The sequence below is a fragment of the Sceloporus occidentalis genome, unplaced genomic scaffold (assembly GCF_023333645.1).
Source record: "Sceloporus occidentalis isolate IW3139 unplaced genomic scaffold, rSceOcc1.0.p SCAF_11, whole genome shotgun sequence".
NCBI lineage: Eukaryota > Metazoa > Chordata > Lepidosauria > Squamata > Phrynosomatidae > Sceloporus > Sceloporus occidentalis.
This window is the reverse complement of record NW_028316991.1, coordinates 13349731-13370021: the sequence shown is the minus strand read 5'-3', so window position 1 is coordinate 13370021 and position 20291 is coordinate 13349731. Positions and strand designations below refer to the sequence as shown.

Here is a 20291-nt window from a genome sequence, read left to right as displayed (position 1 = left end):
TGCTCGATTATAAGACGACCCTGATTATAAGACGACCCCCCAAAATCTGAATATTAACTTAGGAAAAAAGAAAAAGCCTGAATATAAGACGACCCTAAAGGAAAAAAGTTTTACCAGTAAATGTTAATTCATGTAAACTATTTTTTTTAATAAAAGCTATGATTGAGAAAAATATTTTTTTTGTTTTTATTTCTTGTATTTTCCAGCCTGTCCCCCAGTTACGCACATCTGCCCCCAGGCTTGCCACACCAATATGGCACTGTGGCCCATGATATGCCTTTTAACCCTCTATATGCCACTGTGCCCCATGGTATGCCTTTTGACCCCCTATATGCCACTCTGCCTCCAGAAATGCCTTATACCCCTATATCCCATTCTGGCATTTAGGGGGTTAAAATGCATATTATGGGGCAGAGTGGCATATAGGGAGGTATAAGGCATTTCAGGAGGCAGAGTGGCATTAAGGGAGTTAAAAGGCATTGTATAGAGCACTCTGCCTCCAGAAATGCCTTATACCCCTATATGCCACTCTGGCATTTAGGGGGTTAAAAGGCATATTATGGGGCAGAGTGGCATATAGGGAGGTATAAGGCATTTCAGGAGGCAGAGTGCTCTATTAAATGCCCCCTTAACGCCACTCCAGAAATGCCCTATGCCCCCATTTAACTAACACACACACACACACTCTCCCCCCCCCCCTCCTCTCTCCTCTCTCTCCCCTCTCAGCCCTCTCTTACCGGTGCTTCCAGCCGGGGCAGCGGGTTGACGTCGCCTTCTGCTGCAGCCGGAAGGAGGTGGAGTTGGCAGCGGGGGTTTGTATGCGTCCGTCGCGTATACTTTCCCCGGCTGTCAGAGATCAGAGATCTCTGACAGTCGGGGAAGGTCTACGCGACGGACGCAGACAACCCCCACTGCTAGCCACACCTCCTTCCGGCTGCAGCGGACGTTGTCTACGCGGATCGCGTAGACGTCAACCCGCTGCCCCGGCAATACAGCAGGAAGCACCGGTAAGTGTGTATGATGGGGGGGGGGGGTGAGACAGGAGGATCCAGGTCCCCTGCAGCGGTGCGGGGGATCTGGATCTTAGTCTCCTAATCAGACTCTATTTGAGGTCTGATTAGAAGACGACCCCGATTAGAAGACGAGGGGTATTTTTCAGAGCATTTGCTCTGAAAAAAACCTCGTCTTATAATCGAGCAAATACGGTATTATTAAAGCTGTTAGGACTACATTTTAATATTCGCATTATTTCATTTTCTAAATGGTGTTCATCAGGGTTTGTGGTAAGTTTGTAGAACACAGATGTAAACTATGATTTACATTTATTTAGCAGAATTAATAGATCATGAAATACTACACAATAAGGACATGCAGGTGAAGAGAATTGGAATGGCAATAGATAGTCTCTTGTTAATAATGGTGTACCTTCTACCCAGGAGGGAGAGAGACAGAAAACGTATGAAATATTATATATGGAAGAACAAAAGCCAGGTGATCAGGGGAAAGAGCCACAGAAAACAGAGAGATGTGACAGCAATGGTATCAAAGAGTCACCAGACAAAAGAGACACGTCCTGGAGACACCGAGGATCATGGGAAAATAGTAACACAATGTCTTCCTCAAGTCATCCTGACCTTAATATCAAGTGTAGGTGCAAAGTAATGGGGATGCGTATCCAAATCCCAAACCCATGATAATTTAACGGAATTTTCCGCCTCCTCGTAGGTTTAAAATAGAGATTCCAGTTTTGGCTTACGAGAATTTTCCGTCAAGAGTAACCATTCGCTTTAAGGAATAAAAGATTATATTGAGAAGTTACCTTATCACAGAACACTTTGATCTGGCAGTATGCCCGGTGGATTGGTTTGTTGCTGCGATTATTATAGCTGTAGGTGTCTATTTGAATCATGAGAGGAAGTCCTTTGACCCCTTTCTGCGAGGAAAAATCTGTACTCAGACAATTCACAGTGATGAAAATCTGCGGAAAGAAAGTTTATAAAAGATTAACTCGTGACTTTTTCCATCACATATTTCACTCACAGCTATATAAAAACCATAAGGTGTAAATATATGATTTTATTAACTAATGCATGTATGAATGGCAGATGGGTAAAAACTAGGACCACTGGACTCTCACACCTTGGACCCTATCAAATATCAAGTCATATTAGATTTATTTGAGGTCACCTTGTGATCCTAGTTTAATTGTAAGTTGTCTGTGACTTCTGTGTCTGATTTTTCAATTTCAAAACAAACTGAAATCTTTGAGGGGGAAAAAAACCTCACAATAACCTGATTGCATAAGTGTGCACACCCTTAAACTAATACTTTGTTGAAGCACCTTTTGATTTTATTACAGCAATCAGTCTTTTTGGGTAGGAGTCTATTAGCATGGCACATCTTGACGTGGCAATATTTGCCCACTCTTCTTTGATAAAGCGCTCCAAATCTGTCAGATTGCGAGGATATCTCCTTTGTACAGCCCTCTTCAGATCACCCCACAGATGTTCAATTGGATTCATGTCTGGGCCATTCCAAAACGTTAATCATCTTCTGGTGAAGCCATGCTTTTGAGAATTTGGATGTGTGCTTTGGCTCGTTGTCACACTAAAAGGTGAACTTCCTCTTCCTAATGGATGCCTGAAGGTTTTGTGCCAAAATTGCCTGGTATTTGGAACTTAATTCTTGACTTCTATTTAACATGAGTTTGATTGAGATTGGTTAATTCTGAACACAGCCACAGCCCCAGTTATAAGAGGGTGTGCACACTTATGCAACCAGGTTATTGTGAGAGCCCCCCCCCCTCAAAGATTTCAGTTTGTTTTGCAATTGAATTGTTCATATTTTAGGTCACATTAAAGGTGGAAAAAGTTCTGACATGATTTATCTTTGTCTCATTCTTTAACATCCCAAGAACCTGGCATTTCAACAGGGGTGTGTAGACTTTTTATATCCACTGTATCAGGGGTAGTACTATATACAGTGCAAAGTAATACAGCAGACACAGATGCACACTCCTCATTCCTTACTCACCAGTCACTCAATATGTGTGAGTTGCCAGTTCCCATTCTCAAGAGATAAACATGAGCATGCAAACAAGGGGGGGGGGCACATGTGACATCATCCCTCACCATGCAGATTTGAAGAAGCTCACAAGTATGACACACACAGCCTTTCATCTGCTGCTTTGTTTTTCCAAATAGTTTAAATATCACTGTTGTGTCCTGGAATAAACCATCCACCCTTCAACATCCCATACTTATTTTATATTGGGTTGTAAATGATGTGCCCTTTAAAAGGATAGATCATATGTGCCCGGAATAGTGTTCTATGATACCAGAGTCTGATTCAGGTAGGGAAAGTCTTTGACATGATCACACCAGATAACCCCAACGAAATGCCGTCAGAGACTATCTTGCCTACCTGGGTTTTCCCGGGGTTCATATGATTCCCACACCTGCTCTGGCTGGGGTTAGGTCACATCATAAGGGTATTGGAGAGAGGGGAGTGATTTTTGCCTAGTGTTTACTGCTTTTCAATGAAGTCCCGGTTCTGGTTAGGCAAAAGATGAACATGTACCCAGTACCTTTCCAGCGCATCACCAAAACTATAAAAACCCACTCGAAACGAAAGACTCAGGAGCAGCGGTGGAAAGTGTACCAACTAGGAATCAACTGCAGGTGACCATCCAAATAAAAGAAAGAGCTCATACTTCATACTACATATATTATCCCTTTTTTGATGTATCCATGTTAGAGAAACAGAAGCACATTTACACCCCATTTTTACAGCAGCTACCACTTTATGCTTCATGGTGTGGCACAAACAACGTATCCTATTTTGTATCTTTGTAAATAAACTTGAACCTTTGAGTTAGTGAAGACAGAATAAACCTCAAACATCGACAATGCTTTTTTCGGAGACAGATTAAAGCAGCTTCTTCTATTTAAACGTAACGAGTGCAGTTTTATGAACACTCTAAAGGGACAATCAGGCTATTATGTCTTTTTTATAACAACGCAACAGCCTCTTACAGATGTTTACATTACTTTATAGCATCTTTTAAGCTGCACCACACCCTGGTAATGATACCTAAAGTATTCGGACACTATGGTTACAGGTCAAACAGCCACATTCCATTAAATGCTTGCGTTTTACGCACCGTACACGCCTATAGCGGGAAGCTTTACCTTTAAACGCTTACCAACGTGATAATGAACCGGTGAAAACACGCACACACATCTGCACTTTTGGCTCAATCTCAGTTATGCATGATGGGAATTATAGTAGAACAATTATTCTATATATGGTGCACAGCTCCTGTTGGTAATGTTAGATATTAGAATTGTTATTGCTGGATGGTGTGCATTTGTCTATAATAATTAGATATTCTACAAAAAAATTAAATATTAAATTTGAATTCCATCATGTTCAGCTCCTGTTCTCTCCTTGGGTGTTCAAACAAGACAAACTCTTTCAAACCATCTTGTTAATGGCTCAATTATGAAATGATGCCTTCCCTGAGAAAATATTAAGGACAGATTTTTCTGCATTCATAGGATAGGATGTGATTTATTTAGTTACATAAAGTTTTTTATTCAGCAGAGTGAATTAAACAAAATACAATTTAATTTGAAGCTTGGTAGAGTCCATATTATGTCAATTTTGACCAGCGTTTTCACATCTTCTAATAAAAATGACATTTTCTTATCCAGACATACATTCAAAGTGTAGGCATTTAACATATGGCTTGATAGAGTATTGCAGAGTACTGAATTTAATTTGCAATATAACTTGGTTTTTAGTGTTAAGAATTGCTGGCAGTCAGTATTGGGTCTTCCATGGATTCTTATCTTGGCGGGGAAGCTACATTACTCATTCCCTAATTAACCAGGTAATCAGCCACTAACTAGGGTCCCCATATACTAAATATAGACATACCTGAGAACTTTATAAATGATCTGACTCAAGGACTGAAAAATTGTTTCCTCCTCCTTATGGGGATTTGATCGTTATTACATAAGGGAGTGGAAAATGATTACCTTGAGATGTCAAGCTGGTGTAGCTTTTGTATACAAACGTGTATGCACGCCTTTTCCAAATTAAATTTACGAGCCCCCTGCTGGCAACCAATAGAATCCATGAAAGACCCAATAGAGTCACTCGTACAGACTTTTAAAATCCTGGTGCCACAACTTAGCCGGGGGAGACCACTGGTCTCACCGCTCCAAGAGTTAAAAGGTCCGTACGAACGACCAATAGATTCACTCATACGGACCTTTAACTCTTGGAGCGGGGAGACCATGGTCTCACCAGGCCAAGTTCCGCCTTCCGCCCGAGTTCTTATGGCCCTTTAACTCCTGACGGGGTTAACGGGAGCGGAAATCCGTAGGTTTGCTGTCAGGAGTTAAAGGGCCATAAGAACAACTTTATTGGCCACCGGCAGTGGCCTCCTCAAGCCATCATTGGTTGATGCCATTGGAGGCCCCTGCAGCCGAACAATAGAGTCGCCCGCACGGGCCTTTAACTCCTGACGGCGAACCTATGGATTTCCGCTCTCGTTAACCCCTGCGATGCTGCATAGATAAGGTAGGCTAGATGGGGAAGGGACCAGGGAGATTAGTAAACAAAGACGAACACGAAGATTTTGCCGCCGCCATATCTGTATGTTCGGTATTCTGGCTGAACAACAAAAATGCCGCGCTGCGAGGTCTGATTATAGGACTGCCTTGATTATAAGACAAAGGGGTATTTTTCACTTGTCTTATAATTGAGCAAATACGGTATATATATATAGAGAGAGAGAGAAAGGGAGAAGAGCTCCCGAAAGCTTGTCATTCCAAAATTCTGTTAGTCCAATAAAAAAGGTATTATCACAAGATACTTATTCCATCTGTTATTTGATATATATATATATATATATATATATATATATATATATATATATATATATATATATATATATATATATATATATATATACATACATACATACATACATACATACATACATGTGATATGCTTGTGTGTGTGCTGCAAAGCTCATTACATGATTTCTTCTTCTCTCTATTTACTTGTGTTGTTGATTTTGAAAGGTCATACTTCAAGGAGTTTCTAAAAGTCGTAATAGTTAATCTGTAAAGTAGACCGTTTTATATCCTGGTTTCGTAAAACTAAAAGTATCAGATTGCCACTCTAAACAACACATGCTCCATGAAATTAAAAAGTATAATAACAACTTGCGCTGCTGTAATGGGTAAACATTGGCCTTTGTATTTACACAATAAAAAAAGCTGCGTAACTTCAACATTGGGTGGAGCATGAAGCAACAGAGTGTAAACATATTTCTCTGTTCTCCAATAAAGCTGTGTTTTTCAAGATTTAGTGTATGTATATATGGTGCTCTAGTTATACATGATATATAATAAAGCAAAATATAATGTAATTATTTGATTTACAGGATTATTTCTGGGAAGATTTTGTACATTCGGTGGTAATAAGAATGATGTCTAATACAAAACGTAAAGTAAACGTGACGTAAAGTTTTTTTTAAAAGTTGCTAACTTTTACCAACTGAAGTTAATGTCAACGTCTAGTTTTGCAGTATTGGTACTAGAAATAGTTGTCCATCAATAGCAAAACTTATACATACATATATCATTAAGTATTATTCATATAAAGCAGGGGTCCTCAAACTTTTTAAACAGGGGGCCAGTTCACGGTCCCTCAGACCGTTGGAGGGCCGGACTATAGTTAAAAAAAAAAACTATGAACAAATACCTATGCACACTGCATATATCTTATTTTGAAGTGAAGAAACAAAACGGGAATAAATACAATATTTAAAATGAAGAACAAGTAAAGTTAAATCAACAAATATACCCTCCCCCCCTACCCACTATATATCCCCCCACCCACTACATACCCTCTCTCCCCTAGCCACTATATATCCTCTCCCCCCTACCCACTATATATCCTCTCCCCCCTACCCACTATATACCCTCTCCCCCCTTACCCACTATATATCCTCTCCCCCCTTACCCACTATATATCCTCTCCCCCCTTACCCACTATATATCCTCTCCCCCCTTACACACTATATATCCCCCCTCACCTTGAAGTCCAGCGACGGGAGGACGATGCTTCTTTCTTCCTGCACCGCTCGCTGGTGCCCGCTGCTTCACTGCTGAGCGCCGTAATATGACGTCATATTTCGGCGCCCAGCAGTGAAGCAGCGGGCACCAGCGAGCGGCTTTTAAAGGCTGTCTTCTTTTTTTGGATGCGGGGGAGAACGAGGGGCGCCGAGCGGTTGCTAGGCGCCCCTCTCTCTCCTCCGCATCAGTGTTTAAAAGCCACTTGCTGGTGCCGGCTGTTTCACTGCTGAGCGCCGCAATATGCTCGGTTGCCATGGGTGCACGCATGGGACGTCAGTGACGTCGCTGCGTGCGCCTGCTCCCGGCGGTCCCCGCGTTTTTAAAGTAAACGCGTGCCGCAGGGACTTCACAGAGGCATCCTTGTGTGGATGTCCTGAGGCAAAAACACCCGGCGGGCCGGGTAAATGCGCTCCGCGGGCCGCATGTGGCCCGTGGGCCGTAGTTTGAGGACCCCTGATATAAAGTCTGAGTCTTGATAATATTGCAACCAATGGAATGGATCAATCTGCAGAAATACTCAATTGGTCGCCATAAAAAGTAAGAGTAATTCTTAAACTTTGCACCAGAATCCATGTTTATGCAACACACTTTGGTGATGCAACTTGGCAGGCAATTTTTATAAATATGACTAAAAACAAGCACTCCCATAACTGGTGTCTTTCCAAACCACTAAAATGTCTACTAGCAAAACAAAAGCAAGTGCTCCTCACTAATGCTTTTGGAGCTTTGCCTGTTGCGGTTTACAGAATAGTTTATCTTTTGTCGGGAATTCTCCAACTCAGACTTCTTACAGGTCCTTATCAAAGGTTATGTTGGGTTTTTAACAATAAAAAGAGGAGGTAGATTTATTTCTACCAATTTCACTCATTCCTATGAAAGATGAACTGCAGAATTCACATTTCTCTGTCACTGGTTCTTTTCTAGCCTGTGTGTCTTAACAATGAAGGAAATTAAAGAAGTTAATTTATTTTGGCAGAACTTGTGTGTTAGTGAGTATGACTAAGTGTGTGTAATTTGTGAACTGTGTATGTTGGAAGGAGGGAAAGGGGCAAAGAAGGCACAGACAAGTTGCTTCGGGGGCAATGACGGCACAGACCCTGCATGGACTTAAATGAGCACCCATTGGGTCCATACAAAAAACATTTAAGAAAACATTTTTAATCTGGTACTAGTAATAAAACTAGTAAGATTAAACTAATAGGAGTGTAACTCATGTCACTATCACTTTAAGCTTCCCCAAAGCATAATTTTCACCGGCTGGTATTATATATCTGGAGCGGCCCACCCATAGATTTTATGGGCCATTGCATGATGAAATTGATAACACTGTACACACTATAAAGGAGGCATCAGCAGTACGGCAAGTTTGAACCAGTTACAAGTCAGATTCTGAATCAAGATCTAATGCAGATGAGAAACACAGGGAAAGTTCACTCAGCACCAAAGCACGGTAATATATCCTGGAGTTCACAATCTGGATTTATACAGTTCTTTTTTTTCTCTCTCTCTTTTTTTTTCAATTATGCATGCAATATTTAGTATGCAAAGTACTGCCTTCTTTCACACATATGGCTGAATTAAAAATATATTATTCAAGGGTATACCCTGGTATGTATATAGAGGTGTTATATACCCCGGTTTCTTGACACATTCAATTTTAGGCACTGTAGAAAAGACAATTACCTTGGCTTCTTCATTGACATCCCAGGTAAATGATACGGCATTATATGCAATTTCTTCAATATTGCCAATGGTGTTGAAGCTTTCTTTATAATCTGCTGTAATTGAAAAATATGCATTTTAATGACATATTACAGCATTTAAAGAATCTTTATACATTGTATCGTGAGCTCCTATCATTGCCATTCACAAATGTTTCAAACACAAATATTACAAGGAAGTAGTAGATTTAAGAAATCAATTGCGGTCAATACTGCGATGCAACAAGCTGCCCCAATGCATTGTGGGATTCCAGCAAGACCAGTCAATAAAAATGTCTGGAATTATTAACGCTGTCAAAGTAATAAGGTTCCACGTTAAAATGTAGCTTTTTATTGTGCGCGTATAATTCTAGCAGCTCTTTCTTTCTGTATGTAGCATGACATAAAATGATGGAGTCTGTTCAACCACGTGGCTGCAGAGATCGTATTGTAAGCTCCAGAGCAAGGGTCAACCGCAAATTCTGTCTCAGAGCATTTAAATCCATTGTAAAGAATCGAGGAATCTGTTAGTACTACATAAACAAAAGATAACATATTGGGTATCTTTACCTGAGTATTGACAAAGTATAAAAAAAATTGTATCTGGTGTTGGGGAAACGGTAAGATGTGCATTGAGCGTTTAGATAAAGTAACTCATTTACTCATAACTATTCAGTGATTGTGGGACAAACATAACATAGACATGGGCACCATGCGCACATTATATTTCAGGTAAGACACTGATGGTTTGATTAGTTTGACTGGTTTTTACTTTTGCTGCCGAAACAGTATTAAAAAAACAGGTTTAATGAGATTACCTTAATGCCATTTGTATTATTACATAAACATTCCTACTGAGCGAATTAGCCTTGCGAATCTATAGTACAGCTAGAATTACTCTAACACCCTTTCGTATTGTGTTTGCCTCAGCTTCATTCAGATATTAGGATTAAAGAGAAGTAAATTTAAAGGTAGGTCACACATTAAAGGTGGAATGTTACATCCGTATGACAGCACAAGGCAGCGACAGCACCAGGGATGTAAAAAGCTGATTGTCCAAGGACTTCACAACTGTTAGAAGCGCATAATGACTGAAGGTAACATCTCCAGGAGCCTCCAGTTTCATCTTATGACCGACAGTCACCCAGGTGGGTGCTTTAAAAGTCCGTTCAACAGAAGCTCATCATCCATGATGTTCCCACAGCTCTGGGGGTGAGAGATCTCAAACCAATTCAGTGTAGTAAGCATGCATGTTCATACATTATCAAAACTCTGGATGTAATCCTGGTCAAGGTAGTTTTAGGGGCAACGTTAATAAATAGTTAATCTTGCCTTTTGAATCTGACCTGTGGTGCCATGGCCAAATATGAAACCATAGAGAACTTAATATCTTTATCAATAAAGTCCCTTTTCCAAGTCTGTCTTTGGGACAGAAGGATGGCAACACAGTCTTTTGGTTTAGGGTAACTACATTGGATACCTTGGACCTGAAATAAGGCTAGGTGTGTAATAACCACTTTACCTTCTATAAAAAGTCATGTACACCCAGAACCTGCAAGTCTACAATTCTGCTGGGCACCAAAAATCAAAGCCGCAATTTTTTTAGTCTTTTTTAGGCCAAGCTGTTAGTTGTAGTCCATCGATATAGGGTTCGAGATTGGTGATCTTCGGTACAATGAAGATTTGTAACTGTTAGATGTTTGTAATAAGGTCCCTTCACTATAGGGAAAAGGGGATATAATTCCCTTTCAGGCTATTAGAATGACTGGTACTTTGTCTTGACAAACATTAATTAGCACTCCTTATATCAGAGGCAAAATATATGTGAGGCTGTAATGACATGGAATGGATAGGTCATTCAAAGTTTCTGGATAAAATATTTCAGTGACCACTCTTTGGTGCCATCTGTCTTGGGACCAGTTCTGTCCTACAGTGAAGTACAGTAACATCTTTGCAGCGGAAGTATCTTTTTAGTTACTCTTTGTTTGTGGTAATTCTTGTACTGCAAGTTCCAAAACTGCTGATGCCAACCAATCACTGGTCTGAAATGATTTTTCATCATGCCGATAACAACAGTTGGCTAAGTTCCCAGACCTATTCTTGTAATTGAGCCGCCAAAAATGTCCTCACCGGTGCAAAAACAAGAGGATTATATATAATAATACATCCTATGGGCTTTAAGTTGATTGTAACTTTTCTGAAATACTACATTTTCAATACACTGTTTTATTGTCTTTAAACACTAAAATAAGCAATATATAGCTATTATAATCCAATTCACAAATATACCTTGGAGAAAAGGTACCTTAACTTTTGTCAGAATTTGTATGATTTCTGCCCCTATTGGGTGATCAGATTCTCAGTAGTGGCACTTTTTAAAGGTCTCTTATTATGGAATGATCCCTAATCTCCCCAACTGGCACATTAACACTATCAAGGACCATTCTGAGTCGGCACTGCGTCCATAGTGCTCAGCACCAAGAAAAGGGCAGCGTGGTGGAATATGATGTCATCTCCCAGCACGCAGACATAGCAGGACTATGAGGAGGGGGCATCTGGCGCCGTCACTCTGGGTTAAGCCTATAGGGCAGTGCTGAAGATTAGAGCAGTGACGTCAACATATTGTGCTTTTTGTCTACATCCATGGCACAGATGGTATTTTTTTTAACCCATTTACTAATAAACAAAAAAGGATTTATACCATATTGTATGGATCGAATACTTTTTTTTTTTCTTTACTACCTCTTGCTGATGTTGATGACAAGTGCATGTCACATAGCAGTCATGCAGAAGAGTACTTTGAAAACAGAAGAAGCATATACTTTTACTACTTTACCAATATGAACAACCACACACAAAAAAACAACAGCTAAGAAACATAAGCATCTTATCTTGTTTGTACTGGAAGAAAGGAGAGGTCACAAAGCAAGTTACTATGTATCAGTCTTGAGTAGCAATACCAGTTTGTGGGTATTGTCCAGAATAATTATTTCATACACCTGACAAAAAAAACTCGCAATGCTCAGCAAAGAAAGGGGAAAAAATGAAGAACGTGTAAAACGGCACACAAAGGTGGAGCTGCATATTTCTCCTATTGCTTTAGCCTCTGACATACAATAGTCAATGTTTGTATGAGAACCTATGAAAGAAATCAGTTCACGTAATGTAAACAGGGCCGGTGCTTTGTTTGCTGCGGACGTCACATCGCTCTGGGACTTCCAGTTTCATACTGGGAACACTCACATATTGTTTAGAGAAAAGTTATTTCAAGATCAGTCTCTCTTATTTAACTTTTCAGGTGCCGCTGCCATAGGTGTGCCATCAACGGCAAACATTGTAAAACACACAAATATTTTACAAAGCGTCATACATTTTGCTTCCTTTATGACTTAAATAACCACAAGAGTATTTTCAAAAATCTTCTAATGGTATCGTTTCCCCAAGTTGAGCAATTGATGAAACTCTCAACAGAGCTTGCTGTTTGATGGTATAGGAGTAAGCGGAAATTCAGAGAATATTTATTTTTTTCCAAAGGAGTAGAAAGTAGGGTGACCACATGTATGGGATTTTAAGTCCCGGGGCCCGAGACAATGCATTGTGTGAACTAGAGGACTGCATTGGGAGGCGGGTCCCGTGGGACCCGCCAAAAAACTTGCGGGCGTGGGCGGTCTTTCTGGGGCTGCGGGCAGGAGCGGGCGGTCAGGCACTGTACCTGCGGGTCCCGGTAATCCCGCGCAGTCCCGCAAGGATGCCTTCTCGCTGCTCCATTACAGTGTCTCCTATCTTGCTCTGCCCATGAACAAGGTGGAGTCATGTGATGTGACGTCACTTCCTGTGACTCCGCCTTGTTCCTGGGCGGACCAAGAGAAGAGACGCTGTGAGGTAACAACTCGAGGGCAGCCTTGCGGGACTGCGCGGGAAATCAGGTTAGGAGGCGGGCTGATTGGCCACAAATGTGGCGGGAGCGGGCGGGATTGGCCACAAATGTGGCAGGAGCGGAACACCCACATTGCGGGAGTGGGCGGGAGCGGGATTCAAAAAGCAGTCCCGCGCAGGGCTCTAGTGTGAACTTTCCAGGGGATAAATATAACCATTTTGCAAGTCACAATTTATACGGGTTTTGTGGCCACGGGTTCCCTGAGTAATTTAGACATTTCCCTTAATCCCACCAGTTTTTTTACTTACCGATGTCCAGTACCCGCTGCTTTGCCGTGTGCTGTCGGGAATGCCAGTATTTCCAGTATTTTAACTGTTCATCACGATTTTTATCTTCACTGAACACAACCATTATCACACTCTGTGCAGAAATATTGTAAACATATATGTTAACAAATGTGTATGAATACAGTAAAGCCTCACATATACTATATTATACTATGCATATCTTTCCAATGGATCGCAATATACTAACTCATGTATTAATAAGTAGTATGTTTATACAGTATACAGACGTGTTGTCAGTTTTTTTTATATACCTATGGGTAAACTGCCTGCTCCATCAGACTATGACCTGTTCTGTATTAACTCCATGTTTCCAAAGTATGGAACATTTTGGGGAATGGACCATATAAGAATACCTCGGAAGTTTTTGGCTTCCCATCTCTTTGGGTAGCCTAATGACAATGGTGGGTGGAGCAGATGTTGTCAGTGGGTGTGGTCTATTCAACTATGGGCCGGAGTAGCCCCAACCACCTTATATTTGTACAGGGTGGGAGAGGGCATGGCCATCGGGGTGGGAGGGGACAGACTCAGAGAAATAGACCTGGAGAAGCAGAGTTTGACCCGTAGTCTCCGGACAAAACCTTGAGCGTTTCGAGGTGCATATAAGTGGTTATGGATAGAGCCATATTAGCCCAAAAGAGGATGGAGTCGTTAGTCTTTAGTTAAAGTTAATACCTTTTATTGGGCCAATGCAGGAAAATATGTCACAAAAGCTTTTAGATGATGGAGAGACTTCTGAGGTCCAGAAAGCTTATGTGCCTTTCAGCTTTTTCTACATTGGCCCAATAAAAAGGTATCAACATGGACATGGATATATTTGAAACAATTTATTAATTTATTATTTAGATTTTTTTTTCTTTTACTTCCTTCCCGAGCGTTAGTTGTGTTTGAAAAGCTACATATATTATGTCTTCTTCTCTAGACATGAAGTGCGTCAGTCTCTCTACTGGGGTGCTGCAAGATACCTTGAGCAGGACCCACTAACCTGTTACGTTATGCACCACTTGTTATATGTCCTGTTTATTATATTTAATAATAATACACAATGGGTGCCAGTAACCGACCTGTTGGAGACTACTACTTGATCACTCTGGGACTGACCTACAAATGACCTTTGCTCAGGTGCATTACACTTTAAGTCCTGTCCAGTTAGGCTCCCTGCTCCACAATCCATTTCTCGCAGAGCATCAAGTATTTGTTTTTTTCAAAGATCCATCAGCTGGTACATCTTTACTCAGTTTGTGATGTTAAAATATTCTACTGACTCGGTTGTAACAACGCTATGGAATCTGCTGGCGCTATATACATAAATGCAGTGTAATGTACTGCATCACTTTGCTTGTGGGTATAATGCAGCTTGTTAATTGTATGCATCCGCTCACACCTAATTATAGCATAGCACAGCCATACTGGAAAAAAATTGTCAGAAAAAGCTTCAGTTTCATTTGCTTTGCATTTATTTATTACGAAGGCAAATTATCTGGTGGGTGTTTGTTCAAGCAAATAAAAAAAAATCATGTGTTGCCCATAAGCAGATGCTGCAATCTTTGTTCACCTAGTCGGCATACCCCACCCTTCCCTCTTCCACCTAGTCATGTAATAACCTGCAAATATACTGGCATCAAATTATTTTATATGAATCCTTTTCTAGACGACAACCACTCCCTGATATATGGAATGTTTGAAAGGTAACATAACCTAACACATGAGGATTAACATTCCAGCAGAAAATAGTTCAAGCCAAGTCCAGATTCATTCATTCATTCATTCACACACACATATATATATATAGCTACCCCAAGCCTCATACTATTAAGCCAGTATCACAACCTCATGCTGACGAGTCCCATGAAGGACGAAACAGCTGTCCATGAGTGGTGATCTGGCTATTGTACCTCTTTCTGAGTTTTGTCTAAAGGCTGTCTTGTACAGCGGGCAATTACTTTCAAGGGATCCATGTATAAAGTGGATATAGAGGCAAAGGTGATAATTGTTAACCTTGTTTGCATGTGCCTACCCAGAATCCCTTGTGGTTGTGAAAGCACCATGAGATTTCTGAGGGAAAAGCAAGCCTTCTGGCTTGTCTGGTGTGTGTAGATGGGTGTTTAATAATACTTCTATTTACATATATATATATATATATATATATATATATATACACATACATGTACAAACCAAAAGGGAGCGGCTGCACACTCAGAAATATTGTTAATATACACAGGCTTTTATTTGCCCGGGTGCTCCAAAAATAGCCAGACACATGTAACCAAAGAAAAATGGGCACTCACGGGTCTTTGTAGCAAAGTGCATTAAACACTAGTTTATTTCAATCAGCACGGCCAACGTTTCGGACCACCTCCGGTCCTTTCTCAAGACCTTGAGTGTTTAATGCACTTTGCTACAAAGACCCATGAGTGCCCATTTTTCTTTGGTTACATATATATGTATATATGTATGTATGTATGTATGTGTGTAAGCATTATTAAACACTCATCCACATCTACCAGATAAGCCAGAAGGTTATTTTTTCAGAAACCAGAAATCAAATGGTGCTGCCACAACCACAAGGAATTCTGGTTAGGCAAATGCAAAAAAGGTCAACTATGACTATATATATAGTTTTATAACAAGATTCCCCAAAACGCATTTGAAAATATAAATACTTACCCTCACTTTGCTGATTGGGTGCCTGAAACACTTGTTGGCTCCAGTTTCACTGAGCGTCACAGCATAAAACTGTCCTTTGTTTAAATAAGTCATTGGCCCCTCTCCTTGTTTTTGGCGCAGAGATTTTGTTGCTTCTAGAGTATACTGGAACGTGCTACAGAGGACAAGAAAAAGCATTAACAAACAGAAGCAAATGTGGCATCGTGACTTTCAAGGCTGTTCTTCTGTACAAAATGACTGCCTGTCTTCTGCAGAATTTCACATCCATTCCTGCAAGAAAACCTGACTTTCAGATGGCAAAACAGAAAGTGGTGACATGGTGAGCACAGGAAACAAGAACGACCAGCAGTTATATTTTTTGGTATCTCACTTTATTTCCTAATAATTCAGAATGAATTATTACCTAACAAGGACTTAATTGGCAGACATGATCGGGGAAGGCAAAGTATCTGTAGCAAGCCTGATACTATCTTCACGCCTGATACTATCTTCACCAGGCCGTGATGCTTATATCAGTCAAGTAATATTTTAAGAACATTGGATATTTATTGCAAAAAGACAAAATATAATGTTAAACTATTGTAAGAAAAACTGGAACGTGCTTGGTTAAGTCATGGATGTTCGGCTCAATAAAGTTTGACATAAGTTCTTAAAAAAAGGGAAAGATTTATAAAGATTACAAAGATTATAAATCCACTGTGGAAACAGATCTAATTGCTAAAAATAAATGGCATTTTATCCGTCTCCATTTCTCATCTCGATTCCAATATTATATACCTGACACATTTTCTAAGAGTGTTTTCAGATTTGTAATTATATCACAAATACCTCAGTTTTTATCAACTTGACAAACACTGACATCAATCTCATATAAAATCTGCAAATTTTATTAATGTCAGCATTTACAGAACTCTTTATATAGATCTTAAAACATACCTCGCTGTCTGATCATACATGAATTCTTCAGCCCCTATTGAAGAGCTTCGATATTTCTACAAACACAATAAAAAAAAAACTTATTTAAAAAATGTAAATATTCCTACTAGGAATATCGAATAGGAAACACGCACTTTTTTATATAGAGAAACTACCATTAATAACAAGTAAAAAATATTTGTAAAATCATTAGTGGTAAAATATCATTAGTTAACTGTTGGGGGGCAATAAGGAGTTAATAAAATTGAAATAAAACTGATGAACAAATACTGAGATATTTTGGTTGTGATATCGAATGTGTCTTTTTGGTGGGGCTGTTTGCTGCATGGTCTGATGGAATAATGGTCTGGATCGTTGATCTGTACAACATTTCCAGCAGGGCAACTGCTTACAAGGCAGTCTAACCCCAATAGCACCCAACTTTCAAAATTGAGGGCAATAGGTAAAATATAATTCAACTTTTAACTGAAAAATTAGAAGATAAGAAGGAGAAGAGCTGGTTCTTACATCAGTGACTCCTTCTTTGAAGGTCTCATTATATGTGCTGTCTGGAGTACTGCGCTGGTCATCCTTGAGGTAGCCTGTATGGGTAGTAACATTATGGACTCCATAGTGAGTTTGTTCGAAGATAACTCCTCTAGGCTCCTCGCTTTCTGCCCTGTATGGCACTGAAGAGCTCATAAATACCGGAGTGAACTCTTCCGCCTTTACCACAGCGACTGCGGATGCCGGAGCAGACGTGGGGCTTTCAGGCACGGTGTTGTTGAACTGCTCTCTCTTGGTAGACTCCGCGGTCTCTGTATTGAGGGACAGGTTGACAGGAGCCGTTTTCAAAACTTGAACCCGGTTTTCACCAGGACTCAGGTTATTTGGGGTTTCATTGTTTGGAAGACAATTTCTAGAAAACAACAATAGAAACAGTAATAACATCAGAGAAAGATTCAAGAATAGAAATCCTTTGAAACCTCCAACATATCAAAGTCCAGAATGCTGTGCTGTGGTCCATATTAACTATTATCATACAATGGAAGGGAATTACAAACAATATATAAAATCTCCCAAAGTAAGCATGAGCAGAAATATAATCTGTCGTTTCACCAGCATTCTCAAATTATGTATTTCTAATGTACGTGTGAGTAAATTTAACAAATATAAGACACTAATAGTCTTTACCTGTAACTATCTGAGTTTAATATTGGTAAGCAGAGCTTAGCATTAAAGGAAAGTCCATTTTACGTTTTTACTAGCCGCCTGGTCGAAGATCATATTAGGCGCTCATATATCTTTAAGAGTCTTTAGATTACTGCTTGTTTGTATTTCAGAACAGTTACCGGTAATGAGACATTTGTTAAGCTTTTGAAAACCTTTGATAAACTGAGCGCTGTATCTTTTTTCAGTTCCATCAATGAGCGGAATAGCTTTCATGTGTTTTATGATTCTCCTTATCATCTCAGTATGATAGGAAGGGACTGTAATTATTATTAGCAAGAAAAATATTGCAACTTGAAGAAGCTAAGAGGATATGGATAAGCATTAATTGTAGGATTATACAATATAGGTCTACAGCCTTGGGCAAGACCTGCCGAAATACCCCAGAACCCATTTTGATGGCCAGTAATATTTAACACAATGGCACACAAACGATGGGGTATGCTGTCTACAATCACAAACTATCTTCCTGTTTTCTTTAAATCCTATACATTTGTTTTGTAATTGGCGCAGAAGACAGTATAGGAGTGTCCAAAATGCCTCTTAATGTACATAAAAGGTATACAGTGGTACAGTGTTCTAGAATGAAATAAAGCGCACTTGGTAAAAATGCTACTATTATTGGATAACTAAATATAATCGATTACAGGCTTTCGAGACTACGTAAATAATACGTCTGAAGAAGAGAGACACAAAATATGGAAAATGCTTCACTTTCCTTGCGCATCCGTATTCATTATTCTAGCCTGGTGTAGTATTTCTCCAATCGAGGAAGAGGATGAGCACTGTGGCTCCGCCATGTTGCGGTAGTACTACACCAAGCCAGAATAATGAAGTTGGTTCTTTCTCCGCGGATCCATCTGCTTTATTCTGGCCTCTTGGAGTACTTCAGCAAAAGGGCAAGACCACTGAGCACCCCACAGGAACAGCTTCTCCCCATCAGTCCAATCGGGGGAGACTGTGTCTGCGGAGGCTACAAGCTTTTGCAGAAGTGATCCGGGACGCCAGATTAACTGCGCAGATAGTGGGGAGAAATGGACCAAAAAGAATGACAAATGAGCAAGAAAAGGCAAAGATATGGAGAGAAAGCGTGCGTGAGAGTGCAAAAAAACCAACAAAATACAAATGAAAATTCTGCTTTCTGTTTGTTTCGTTTGGGGTCTGGACATTTGTACAAATTAACAAAGCTGGCAGATTTCATTAATATTCGTACAAATCTGAAAGTCTAAAAGCTTGCAACTGATTACACATTAGTTAGCCAATAAATGTATCAATTTATTCTTAATGCACCATAGGTGTTAGGGCTGATATATGAAACATACTATTAGATATTCTTACAAAGAATTGGTCAGTATTTCAACCATAATATCAATACAGATTAAAATGAGGATATTGGTGCCATATATATTATTTTCATGTATGGAAGGTATTAAGCCATTACCTTTTATCTTGTTCATTGTGTACATCAATTAATTTGTTTAAAGGCAGAAGTCTTTTCTCCCTCGGGACCTGAAACCAATACAATATTATCTATACAAGTAAGCATTGCATAAAAAGAAAAAAGTTTAATGGTGAGTGATAAACTACGTAACAAATGTCCAGCTTGTTGAATATGTAAGAGTACTCAGAATATATGTATGTGATACACTTATAATGCCAACTTAAACCACAGCAAGATGACTGCGGTTACTATTTACTAACTAAAATTATGAGAAATGCAGACTAACAAGAACATAATCTGGGGATTTTTAAAAAAAATTATCCTCAATTTTAAATATTCATAAATTGTACATTCAGATGTGCCTTATTTCCTTTAAATATGACATTTTGTGTGGTGTTAGATTTATAAGGTTTGGGTGAAGGTATATGTTTTCAGAGCATCACATGATATGTTCTAGTGTATCTGCATATATATCGGTATATATATATATATATAATTTATTTATTTATTTTTTTTAAACTAGTGACAATAAAAACAATGAACTTGCATTCATAAGGGTATGTTAAACAACACAAACTCATATAGGTGTCACATATAAGCTAAAGAGAATGTTCGGTCTGCATCACAATATGCTACAGTAAATTCCTACAAAGTCACAATATGTGCACATTAACATCAGAAAATATTTAAAAATAATGTCATCAAATACCGTCTGCATTTAAATACCTTACTCTATCACATAGCTATCAATAGGTCCCGTATCATTTTTTCCTTTTCCCTTTGTTTTACTAGACATTATATAACAAATTACATATAACACAATAAAATACTGTACTAGACACACAGAATTACATAAACATAAAATACCAAAATCTTTTTATTTATAAATATTTAGGTGCAGCGGAGACCATTTTTTCTATCTTTACATTACCATTCCCAAGATACATGTATTATTACATTTCC

The 20291-nt window shown here is 39.4% G+C and overlaps 1 protein-coding gene across 1 annotated transcript in view; it reads right to left on the bottom strand.

Annotated features, from left to right (window-relative positions):
* LOC149305603 (grainyhead-like protein 2 homolog) overlaps window positions 1–20291 on the bottom strand; it is a 56798-nt gene that overhangs the window by 9576 nt on the left and 26931 nt on the right. The window contains exons 3-9 of the mRNA XM_089477592.1: window positions 19329–19396; window positions 17186–17576; window positions 16679–16734; window positions 15743–15896; window positions 13040–13151; window positions 8838–8932; window positions 1820–1978 (exon numbers count right to left, since the gene is read on the bottom strand). Coding sequence (XP_089333718.1) covers window positions 1820–1978; window positions 8838–8932; window positions 13040–13151; window positions 15743–15896; window positions 16679–16734; window positions 17186–17576; window positions 19329–19396 — 1035 coding nt within the window. The remainder of the gene's footprint in view (window positions 1–1819; window positions 1979–8837; window positions 8933–13039; window positions 13152–15742; window positions 15897–16678; window positions 16735–17185; window positions 17577–19328; window positions 19397–20291) is intronic.